The 12476-nt window shown below is 37.5% G+C and overlaps 2 protein-coding genes across 2 annotated transcripts; one reads left to right on the top strand and one right to left on the bottom strand.

The window, feature by feature from the left end:
* The first annotated feature begins 5938 nt into the window (after positions 1-5938).
* LOC103210767 (olfactory receptor 4S2-like) lies at positions 5939-6874 on the top strand. Its single transcript, XM_007956680.1, has one exon. The coding sequence runs from the start codon at positions 5939-5941 to the stop codon at positions 6872-6874; it is 936 nt and encodes a 311-aa protein (XP_007954871.1).
* A 2311-nt stretch (positions 6875-9185) lies between these two features.
* Positions 9186-10112, bottom strand: LOC103210747 (olfactory receptor 4P4-like). The gene has a single exon (XM_007956661.1). The coding sequence runs from the start codon at positions 10110-10112 to the stop codon at positions 9186-9188; it is 927 nt and encodes a 308-aa protein (XP_007954852.1).
* Between the last annotated feature and the right edge of the window lie 2364 nt (positions 10113-12476).

The following is a 12476-nucleotide window of genomic DNA, read 5'->3' as shown; positions in this document are numbered from 1 at the left end:
GACATGGACTCACTTCCATGGATTAACTCTCAGACCAACAGTAGAAAGATCTACAAGGAGAACACACCCCAGAGAGATGCATCTACCTACCCTAGAGAGATGAACCCCATAGATCAATCAACCATGAGACATCAGCAGGGCAGCATTCACATAGAAGGAAAGCTGGATAGATAGGAATGCATAAATAAGAAGGGCACGAGGAAAGGGTAGTCACAGTGAATAGATGGGAGGCGTTTTTAGTGGTTGTGGGGATTGTAATTGGGACCGTGAAACCAAATGTGCATGAAATGTTGAGAGTAAAATTCATGTTCTTGACAATTTTGCACCCAAATCATAATAAAAAAAAATAAAAAAGAGAAAACAAAGATCCTCACAACAGGACCAATAAACAATATTACAATAAATTGAAAAATTAGTGAAATTGTAATGATTTCAGTTTCCTTGAATTCACAATCAACATCCACGGAAGCAGCAACAAGAAATAAGACATTGTATAGCAACAGGCTAATCTGCTACAAAAGACCTCTTTAAAGTGTTATAGAGCAAAGATAACACTTTGAAGACTCAAACCAAAAAAAGCAAACTCCCTGTCATAAAGTCAAATCTGACTCAAAGCGACTCCTCCTTGAGCTTCCAAGGCAGTATCACTACAGAAGTAGATTGTCCAATCTCTCTTCCTAGAAATGGCTGGTGGGTTTGAACTCCCAGCCTCTGGTTAGCAGTCAAATGCTTTAGGTACTATGCTAAGGTGCACCTAACCCAAACCAAGATATTTCAATTACATAATTTGCATGTGAAAGCTAGACAATGAAAAGGAAAGTAGAATTGATGCCCTTGAATTATGATGTTGTTGAAGAATACTGAAAATACCATGGACTGCCAGAGGAATTAATACATCTGTCCCTGAAGAACTGCAGCTGGAATGTTCCTTGGAAGTAAGAACAACCATTCTTCATCTCACCTACATTGGTCACGTGACCAGAAGAGATCATTTTGTGGAGAAGGATATCATGCTCGGTAAGTGGAGGGTCAGTGAAAAAGGGAAAGGCCCTCAACGAATTGGATTGACACAGTGTCTGTAACCATGGGCTCAAGTATAGCAAGCATTCTGAGGGTGTCACAGGACGGGGTGGTATCTGTTGTACATAGGGTCACTGAGTCTGGCAGACTCAATGGCACCTAACAATAGCAACAAACATGCCCAGTGACTTTCCCACCAAGCTTGGTGAATACTATGCATTTACTTAAGGCTAATTTGCATTCCGTTTTCTCTTACATAAAGCAAAGCCCAGTGATTTGGCCAGAAATTGTAGAGAAGTTGATCCATTGTGGTGTGGACTTTAACCAATCAGAAAGCAAAGCTAACTGATAGATTTGTTTCCCTTCTTATCTACAGGTCAGAAAATGTATAGCTGCAGGGGACCTCTCTTAAAAAAGAAAATAAAAAATAAAAAAGTCCAGTGAGGTCAAGAATTCAATTGTGCTCACTACCAAGTAGTGGAGAGCTCACTAAGACCCTTCTAGTATTTCTTCTTCCTCCCTGATTCACTCCTTTCCCTCACTACTCATTCTATGAGAGTGCACTCCTTAAAGTAATGTTAGCAAATGAGCTCTTTTGTAGAGTCTGAATACTAAGGAATCAGGGCTATTACAAATACACACTGTTTGATTTAATTTCAGTAATGTTCAATAACAGAACTAAAGGACAGGGTTAGAATTCTTGATAAATCTTACATAAATGCCTAGAAAAGAAATTCAGGTGGGTTTTTGAGGTGCTAAAAATATTTTTCCTTGGCTTTGGTGTCAATACTATGTTAACTTGTGATAATTATTTTTCTTATGGGTGAAACATTTCACAATGCTGCTGTTGGTGGTGGTGGTACTTGCTGTCAATTCGACTTCGATTCATGGCAACCTTATATATGACAGAACGGACTGTGGTCCAATCCTGTGCCATCTTCATGATCACGAGTATGTTTGAGTCCCTTGTTGTGGATATGGTTTCAGTCCTCCTCATTAAGAGTGTCCTTCATTTCTCTTGGCCTTCTACTTTCCCAAAAATCGTGTCCTTTTCCTTCTTTCTTAGTAACTTACTGTCTTGCTACATGTTCATGTGGCTGTCTTTTTCTATTCATGAGATGATTATTCCCATCTGATCATATTCCTGTCCTTTGTGTATATTCAATTATTTATATATGATGCCTAGCATTTTTCCAAATGTATTTTCAGAGCTCTTTTAGATTATAAAGTACATTTTGAAATGCGGGAAAGAAAGAAAGTAGACTGACTTCTCTAGCCTAAATAACTAACCAACAATGGAAAACAAATAACTGTGCCCTGCAAAAAGTCTATATCTTAATCCCTAAACCCTGTGAAAATAATGTGATGCTACAAGGAGGGAATTAAGATTATATAAGGGATTAAGATTGCTAATCAGTTCACCTTAAAATAAAGATATTTCCCTGGTTAATCAAGTGAGAACACTGTAATCACTAAATTTCTTTAAAGTAGAAGAGGCTGGTAAAAGAGAAGGCCAGGATCAGTGAGAGATCTGATGGTATTACACTCCTGCTTTTGATTATGAAGAAAGAGGGCCGTGAACCAAGAAGAGCAAGTTAACCCTGAAAGCTAGAAAATCAATGGAAATTGATTGGGTTTCAATTTAGCAATGAGACTTTTTTAATGTGTTTTTTAGGGAGTGAAAAAATATCTGGAAATTAAATCTCATTGTTGGACTCAATGTAAGACTCCAGCTGCAGCTCTGACTATGGAGGAAGACTTTGGGGAAAAGGCTTTCCCAGAGGTCATTAACGTTTTGTATCACTCTTTTGAAACAGGTTTTATAGGTAGAGAAAAGAGAATTTGTTACAAAAGATGCTATGCAATGGCAGATTTCATTAAGTGAGAGACAGAACTAGGAGCAATGAAGACTGGATTCTACCAGTGGTAAAACTTCTGCAGTCAGAGACTCTCTGTCACAATTTTTTCACAAGGCATTTCCCAACGTAGCCTTCTATATTTTGGTCAGCTGCTCTCAAATAATCTCAAGAAGAGACAGAAAAATAAAGGAAAACACAAGCCTTGGAAAATACTGGTGAGATTTTTTTTCTTCTTTATCTATAATATCTATAATAGAATGTTTATGGAAAATGAAAATTCAATCAAATTCCTCTATTTTGAGCATCTTTAATGTATGTGCAAGAGACTGTTCGCAGAAGTTAGGGGAGAATTAAATTATTAAAATAATAAAAATAAGATAATAAAGTGTATATATTCATGACTGTGATACGGTAGCATGATTAGGAAATAAGAAATAACCAGTGGAAGGCTTTATCATTTCAAAAGGAAATGAGGAGAGGTTATCATGTTTGAAATGCACAGGAACAAGAAAGAGGAATGCTCCATGATGGGTATTGTTCCAAGGACAAAGTAGGACTCTCTATGATTTGTGCTATTGACAATGGCTACACAATTCAGCCTGTACCTAGATGCTCATTTTTTGCTCTGTAAATGGCAAATAACATGATTCAGAGTTGTCGAAACTCTATAATTTGAGCTCCCTTAAACCAGGCTGTGGCAGGAAGAATAGCCATTATTATTAGCTTTTAATAGAAGGAAAAACCATAGACTCTCCAACATGTGAAACCAGAGGGATGTCCTCAAGCTCTAAATCTGAATTATATAACGATGATGGTGATGATTATGATTATTTTGTAATGCACAAGAGAGGGCACACCTCTAATGACTCCTCCAACTTTATTCGTACACATGAGGACACAGCCCCAGTTTCCTAAAAGTGGGCATGCCGGGTACAATGTTTCTACAAAGGAATAGCTGAGAGCGCAGAGTTAACCAAGTGCTGCAGGCACTAAACTTAACAGGGACCTTGAGGAGATGTGACCTCATTCAGGTAGTCAAATTCTTAATGATTAGCTAAAATAGTGAGTAAACCCAGCCTCACTTGCAGTTAGAGGAATCATTCAATTATATGGCTTGATTTGTGTAAGTACCATAAAAACTATCACACATATTCATTCGCACACTACACTCTAGTGACCCTGAAATTTCACTACTAAAGTATAATTCAAGTTCACTATCATGCTTTTCCTATACTCCTTTCAATTCTCTTTCTGTGATGAACTGTTCCATAAATATTTAATCTTGGCACCGATATAGGGAGAACTAATATAAATTATTGTGAAAGTTGAAGGTTTAGAAGAATACATGAAGGTGTGGTGAAATGAAAGGCCAAGGTTATTCCCCCACCCTGGACTCCCCACCCCTACTGGTCAACAGACGAATGACTGAAATATCAAGGCAAATTAAAGCCTGGGAAATCCTCAAATACTCTGAGTTTGAAGGTGAAATTAGTTGAGAATTCACTTTACCTCTTCTCATTTCAAATAGGTTTGGCTTTGTGTCCAGTATGTTTATTTTATTGCTTTATTTGCTCTTATGCTTTCCTCCCTACAAGTGAGTCATGTGCTCCTCTAAGCTGACAGAATGATTTCATTTCATGGTAGAAATAACTCTTAGAATGATAGACAGCATAGAAAATTGGACTTTGTCATTTCACAAATAGGGAAACAGAAGCACTGTAACATTTAAGGAAGTTATCCAAGGTTACAACAGTATTCAGTTTGAACACACTCAGCACAAGGTATCACAAGAGTTGAAAATTGCCTTAAGGGCACCTAACAACAGCAGCAACAAGAGCACTGTTATCTAAAAGTCAGGGTGGTATTATTTTACTCCTCTTTCTAAGATGCCACATCACAGCCTGACTGTAAAGAGCTTCAGGTCAAGTAGGGAGCTTAACCATATGCACATAAAGATCCAAGTTTCTTAAGTAGGAGAACCTGCTGAGATCACAGCATCTACTACTTGAGCACACTGGTGAATGTGATATATAGACATGTCCATATTCAGAAGGAAAATTGTAGGTGTAGGTCTTCATTCCTGTGTCAAACAGATATACACAATATGTGAAAGAAAGATAAGCAAATGTTACTATGTCATCAAAAACAGACTAACCTGTTTCAATAAAGTTGATTACAACTTATGGTAACATCGTGGGTGTCATTATATAACTGTGCTCCATAGGGTTTTATTGTTTTGTTTTGTTTTGATTTATTTTGTTGTTGAGAATACACACAACAAAACATACATTAATCCAGTAGTTTTTCCATGTCCAATTCAGTAATATTGATTACAGTGTTTGAATTTTGCAACCGTTCTCACTCTCCTTTTCTGAGTTATTCCTCCCACATTGACATAAACTCACTGACCCAAAATTCCTATTTAATCTTTTGAGTGGCTGTAGTCAATTTGATGCCATTGTTCTTAAAAGAACATTATGCTCAAGGCAGATATTTTTTATTAGTTAAGGGTTTTCAACAGCTGATTTTTTTGTTTTGTTTTGTTTTGTTTTTAAAGTAGATTTCCAGGCTTTTCTTCCAACGTTCTTCTGGGAGACTTGAACCTCCCACCACCTGGTTGGCAGCTAAGCATGTTAATCAAAGGCACCACCCAGGGACCGAATCACAGAAGTTGATTCAAAGTCAGTTTTAGTGCTATGCAAAATAAGAACCAAGCAAATGTTTAAAAACAAACAAATAACTAAGTCTTAAAAAATGACAAGAGAGCTTTAATTCTTGGCTTGAGGGCTGACTTAGGGGATTCGTTTGATCTCTGGACTCTGTTCCCTGATCTGAAGTGAATGAATGGACTGTTGTATGAAGGAGGATGATCAGAATGTATCCACTTCAATTCCTCTAACCATGTATCCAAACAGCAGTAAGTACCTGTTTTCCATATTCATATACTGTGATAATCCACTTTGCTTTAAAAAAGAAATAACGCTTTGGTCCTGTTTATTTATTTATTTTTTTAGACAATAGAATTGTCTCTTGAGAAGTTGGCCTGCTGGAAAAATTCCATGGAAAAAATAAATAATGTAACTGTGTTCATTTTCTTGGGTATTTCTCAGAACCCAAAGGTGGAAGAAGTGTGTTTCGGGCTGTTTTCTTTCTTCTACATGGCTAGTTTTCTGGGAAACCTTCTGATCATGCTGACAGTGCACGTGGGCAATCTTTTCAAGTCTCCTATGTATTTTTTTCTCAACTATTTGTCTTTTGTGGACATTTGTTACTCTTCAATTATAGCTCCCAAGATGATTGTTGACCTATTAGCCAAGAGTAAAACTATCTCCTATGTGGGGTGTGTTTTACAACTCTTTGGGGCACATTTCTTTGGTTGTACTGAGATATTAATCCTTGTCATAATGGCCTATGATCGGTATGTAGCCATCTGTAAACCCCTACGCTACATGACCATCATGGACCGGGACAGATGCAATAAGATAATGCTGGGGGCCTGGGTAGGTGGGTTTTTACACTCTATTATCCAGATGGCCTTGGTGGTCCAGCTCCCCTTTTGTGGACCCAATGTGATTGATCACTACTTTTGTGATGTCCACCCTATGCTGAAACTGGCCTGCACAGACACATATGTTGTTGGCATTGCTGTGACAGCCAACAGTGGTACTGTTGCTCTGGGAGGCTTTGTTATCTTATTAATCTCCTACACTGTCATCCTGGTGTCCCTGAGAAAGCAGTCAGCAGAAGGCAGGCGCAAAGCTCTCTCCACTTGTGGCTCCCACGTTGCTGTCGTCATCATGTTTTTTGGTCCCTGTACTTTCATGTACATGCGCCCTGATACTACTTTTGCTGAGGATAAGATGGTGGCTGTATTTTATACCATTATCACCCCCATGTTAAATCCCCTGATTTATACACTGAGAAATGCAGAAGTAAAAAATGCAATGAAGAAACTGTGGCAAAAAAAGATTTTCTGGGAGCCTAATGAGAAATAACTTGAAGTGAAGATACATTAAGGGGGTATATTTACTTTTTTTTTTAGTCTTGATTGATGCATCTGTACAATGAAGACAGTAATACCAACCTTGCACAGTTGTTGGAAGAAATAAACGTTGTTTCCTCCTCCTCATTCTTTCTTATTTTCTTTAAAATTGAAAGTCTACCTATTGTGTTTAGAACTGTGATTGTTACATAATAAGCACTCAATATCCTTTGCTGAATGGCAAAGTGTGTACATGGAAACTGGCAAGGATCTATAAGTCCCCCCCAAAATATAGATTCACAGGAAAACTAAACCCAGAAAACTTGAATTGGGATGGGAAGTATGCAGATAATTAAAAAAAAAAAAAAGCTTAAAAGACAAAAGACATGTTCTCATCCTCTTGTTTTGGGAACAAAAAAAAAAAGTGTTTCTTTTCTATAGGTCTCATTTCCTTTGTCCAAATGATAAGAATGTTTGACCTTGACCATCTTTTAATTATAATATCCTATGAGTATGCTGATGTTGAGTGACTCTTACCTATACCTGAAGACCCTGTTCATGTGAAATGACTACCAGAAAAAGCTGAAAAAAATGGGATGAAAACAAAGTTACTTTTTGATAGATGACAGTGATTGAATCTAGAGGGTAAACACTATTTTTATTATTTACTATTTCCTCCATGTTTGGCCATACAATTTTACTAAATGGTGTCGGTCATTTTCCACTACTTCCTTGGCTTGACTAACCAGATATCCATCCATGATTCCACAGAGACTCACTGTGGTAAAAATATGTCTTGCTTATGTCTTGGTATTACCATTCTGCTCTACCTTGGGATGCAACCTGGAATTTTTTTCTGTTGCAGGGGGACATATCACTGATTATCTCTTGTTTCATGTCCATTCTGCAATTCAGATTATCCAGGTATTAAGAAGTATATTATGTGTATCCCTTATGCCTGTTTATGGTTCCAGAGGATGTGTGTGTGTGTGTATGTGTGTGTGTACAAATGTGTCTCACATTAAGACTGTATATAGTTAGTGCTTAAAAATGCTTGCTGTTCTGGAAGCAATCACACAATTAAAGAGAGGAAAGGTCAAAAACCAACAGGACATCTGAGTTAGAATTTATAATCCAGAAACCCTTGTCCTGGGACCAAGTAAGTCCATGGTGATTGTTGCAGATTGGACATATACTCACTGGGTCTCTACAGGTCTTGATTTCCTCAATTTTAACGTGAGTACTAGATGGGTGCTTCTCAAGTATGTCTGTTCATTGAAATCACCTTGAGAGATTTTCAAACAGAAAACAGAATCTATTCCAAGAGATACTTATTCAGTAGGCCAGGGTTAAGTAGTATGTAAAAATCTACACCTTAAACAACAACCTCTGGTAAATTTATGTAGTCAGGGAATTTGAATTTGGAAACAATGGGACTAGGTGATATTTGATGTTATTAGGGGTGAAGAAATGTGTAAGGCAATGATTCCGAAAAGCTTACTTTTGCATATATTTCCCCATCTACTCTCATAAACACCACCAAGGGAGCTAAAATGTAACTGAATTTAGACAACCTCAGAAGGAAGACTAGGCTATATACTTCCTTAGAGATACTGCCTCGGAAACCCAAAGAGGGGTCACTGTGAGTCGGGAACAACTTGACAGCAGTGAGAATTTGTGGAATAAGTAAGTGTTATCTACTTTATATTATTTTTTTCACAATACTTTTTCCTTTATTCCTTTGCAATAAATATTTGCAGATTGGGAAATAAGCATTGATATTGCATATGCTAATTCCCTAAGGAGATATAATTTGCCAGGTTCATGACTGCCAAAGGCTGAATAGGGGAACATGAAAAAGTACTGAAGCATCCGCTGGTGGCTTTATAAGCTTACCCCTGTTTACAAAGCTTTCTCAAAGTTAGCCTCTACCATATGTGCTCAGAGAGTCTTCTCTTGGGTCCTTGGAGGGAACTTACCTTCTAAGACTGATGAAAACTCAGATTTTCCACAGTTTGGTGGGACAAGGCAGATCAGCAATAGGATTTTATTCCATATAGTTATTATCACAACATTTTCATGTTTTGTAACAGCTTTATAACCATACTGTCATAAATGGGAAGATGTGACTTTGATTGAAACCTTCACTGACTAAAATAAGTAGCAGCCTTTCTCATTTTCCAGATGAAGAAATTAATTTATTTCATTATGGAAAACCATGAAAATACATCTGAGGCTTATTGGTCTGATTACACGCTGTATTGGTCAACATTAATGACGTGGTAGCAAGAACAAGATTAGGCAAAAGGCTCAATATAAAGGTATCATTTCCCTTCAGACAGTTTGTCTCGGCACCATACTTTCCTCATGGCATTCTTCATGTCTGTGTTTCTCAGTGTGTAGATGAAAGGATTGAACATGGGAGCAATCATAGTGTAAAATAGGGCAAACACCTTGCCATCACTGACAGAATCAGCTGTGGGAACATAGGTGAAGATGAGGGGTAAGAAGAACATGAACACCACAGTGATGTGTGAACCGCAGGTGGAGAGCGCTTTGCGGCGGCCCTCAGAAGAGCGGGTCCTCAGGGTGGACAAGATTATGATGTAAGAAATCACCAAGGCAACAAAGGTCAAAATGGACATTGTTCCTGTGGTGGTGATGATTACAATTTCTAACAGCCTAGTGTCAGTACAGGCCAACTTTAGCAAAGGGAAAACATCACAGAAATAATGGTCTATCTGATTAGGACCACAGAAAGGAAGTTCCATGATAATCAGTACATGGAGGATGGAATGGATAAATGCTCCAGTTACAGAGGCCATCACCAGAACATAGCACACCTGTCTGCTCATTATGACCATGTATTGAAGAGGTCTGCAGATGGCTGCGTAGCGGTCATAGGCCATGGCCACCAAAATGAAAATCTCAGTGGCGCCAAAGAAGTGGGCATAAAACATCTGGGCCATGCAACTGTTGTAGGAGATGGTCTTCTGCTGGATCAGCAAGTCTGTGATGAGTTTAGGGGCCACAGTGGAGGTAAAACAGACATCCATGAAGGACAGGTAGCTTAGGAAAAAGTACATGGGCTGCTCCCTGAGATGGCTGCCCTTGATGGTCAGAAGAATGAGCAGATTTCCTGAGAGAATGGCAAGATAGCAAAGAGAGAACAGCACGAAGCAGGCAGTTTTTGCATCTTGATCACTAAAAAGCCCCAAGAGGATAAATTCTGTAATGTTTTCATGTCCCATGGTTTCTGAGAGGTAGGTAATTTAGTGAGAGAGGTTAAAAGACTAGAATTTTTATAATTATTGATTTATTTTCAGCATCATGGCATTAAGGTTTTTTTTTTTTTTTAATACTTATACAAAATCTCAATGATTCACTCCCTCCACTCTGTGTAAGGAGCACAGCAATAAACATAATATATATCATCTCTATCCATGCACAGAATGTAGTTAATTAGACCAGACAAATAACAACAATAAATGACCAAATAATTAACTGCAATTGTGAAAAATTCCAAGTGAACATTTACCATGAGCGATAAGATGAATATGTAAAACACAAAACATTCATTTCCAGGTAAATTTTGATATGCCATTTCAATATTAGACATTAGTAATGAAATACTTGTGACATGTATAAAACAGCAAGGAGGTAATATCAGTTCTTCAAAGGCAGGCAACCAAAACTCATTGTCATCCAGTCAGTTCCAACTCAAAATGACCCAGTAAGGCAGAGGAGAACTTCCTCATCACATTCCAAGGCAGTAAACTTTTATGAAGCAGACTGTTGCATCTTGCTCCCATGAGCACCTGGTGGCTTCAAACAGCCAACTTTTTAGTTAGCAGCTGAATGCTTTAAACACTGACCCACAAGGACTCCTCTCAAAGGCAAGAAGGGTACTATACGTTCTTTGCCCTTCCAAGGACTGTTGTTGTTGTTGTTATGTGCCGTTGAGTCATACTTAACTCATTGCGACCCCTCCGTGGGTTTCTGAGGCAGTGTCACTACAGAAGTAGATTACCCAACCTTCCTTCCGAGGCATGGCACTGTGTTAAATCCTGAGAGTTCACTAACATCATTAAACGTCAATTGGCTGAATATTTTAAATGCTCAATCCTTGGATGACAATCTCAGAACGCACCAGCAGAACATTTCTGAAAACAAAAAAAAAAAAAGAGGGAAGTAAAAGAAAGAGCAGCACACATAACATTTTGGGGAAAGCATTTCCTCATTGCATAAATTTCAATCATAATTTCCTGTAATTTACCTTATTTCTCAGTTTGCTTTCTAGTCTAAGCCAGTGGTTCTCATCATTTCTGCCCTTCATTTATATTATCTATCACTTCATTTCATGGCAGCACCCTTTAGGAACAAACTGTATCCAGTGATTCTTCTTCATTTGATCCATTTCACCACTTTGTAGCTCTTTGTATAGAATCTCTTTCTTTTCTAAGCAGGCTTTTCATACACTCGCATAGCCCGGTCCTGGAATGTCCTTCTCTAAAAGGAAAAAAATTATTTGGTGAAAAACATTACACTACATTTCTTACTTCCTTTCAATAGTGACCTGATCTAGAATTTGCCACAAAACTGCTAAACTCAAAGATAAATTTTATAAAAAATAAACTCTATATATTGACTCAAATTTGCCAACATGCTTGTAAAGTATCGGGAAGAAATTGAAAAAATATCTTTTACTTTTCATGAGTTCCTATCAAATTGTTTCAGAAAAATACACTTTACTATACTCAGAAATGTTAAGTAAGATTCGAGGGAGTTCATAGACTTTTGTTTGAAATTCAACCAAGAAAACACATTGTAGTCTAATTTCTTGCAAAACTTCTAGAAGTATTGTCACATAAGACAAATTCCAATTGCAGTAGTCTTGAGCAATAGTGAAATAAAATTTTAATAAAAGTAGTTTAATATTGTTTTAACTGTGGGTCACCTATTTGACCCAGAAAATAGAATCATATCTGTGAGTGCAAAATTTTACAGAAAAATAGAAAAAGAATGAAGTAAGTAAACAGATACATAAGGTTATGTTTAGGAAGGGCCAACACAGAAAAGAAGCTAGTTTTCTCAAATTAATCAACGTATTCAATATTTTGTAGTAAAAGGTTTGATATAATTTTTTTATGAAACGTGGAAAGCTGATTCCAAAATTTAGAAATAGCAGATTACAATGTCATGAATATCACACACAAGTAAAATTAGTTGAAGATAATTCAAAACCAATTGCAGCGGTGTATCAGCAGGTAGCTTCTGGATTTTCAATTGGATTCAGAAGAGGACGCGGAATGAGTCACAGCATTGCTAATGCCACGTGGATCTTGCTGCTGAAAGCAAAGAATACCAGAAACATGTTTACCAGAGTTTTATTGACTATGTAAAGGCATTTAACTGGGTAGAAAATAATGAATTATGGATTAAATTGAAAATATTGGGAACCATAGAATACTTCAGTGTGCTCACTTAGAACCTGTCCATAGACCAAGAGGCACTTATTCAAACACAACTAGGGGATACTGCATGGTTTTAAGTCAGAAAAAGTGTGGGTCATGGTTGTACCCTTTTACCTTACTTATTCAATTTGCTTGCTGAAC

The sequence above is a fragment of the Orycteropus afer genome, unplaced genomic scaffold, assembly GCF_000298275.1.
Source record: "Orycteropus afer afer isolate SDZICR_OR568_19922 unplaced genomic scaffold, OryAfe1.0 scaffold00650, whole genome shotgun sequence".
In the NCBI taxonomy this organism is placed as follows: Eukaryota; Metazoa; Chordata; class Mammalia; order Tubulidentata; family Orycteropodidae; genus Orycteropus; species Orycteropus afer.
The sequence above is the reverse complement of the archived record's forward strand: the minus strand, read 5'-3'. Positions and strand labels throughout refer to the sequence as shown.

Bases quoted from the DNA above. Each gene is read 5' to 3' on its own strand.
- LOC103210767 (XM_007956680.1), top strand. From the start codon at position 5,939: ATGGAAAAAATAAATAATGTAACTGTGTTCATTTTCTTGGGTATTTCT.
- LOC103210747 (XM_007956661.1), bottom strand. From the start codon at position 10,112: ATGGGACATGAAAACATTACAGAATTTATCCTCTTGGGGCTTTTTAGT.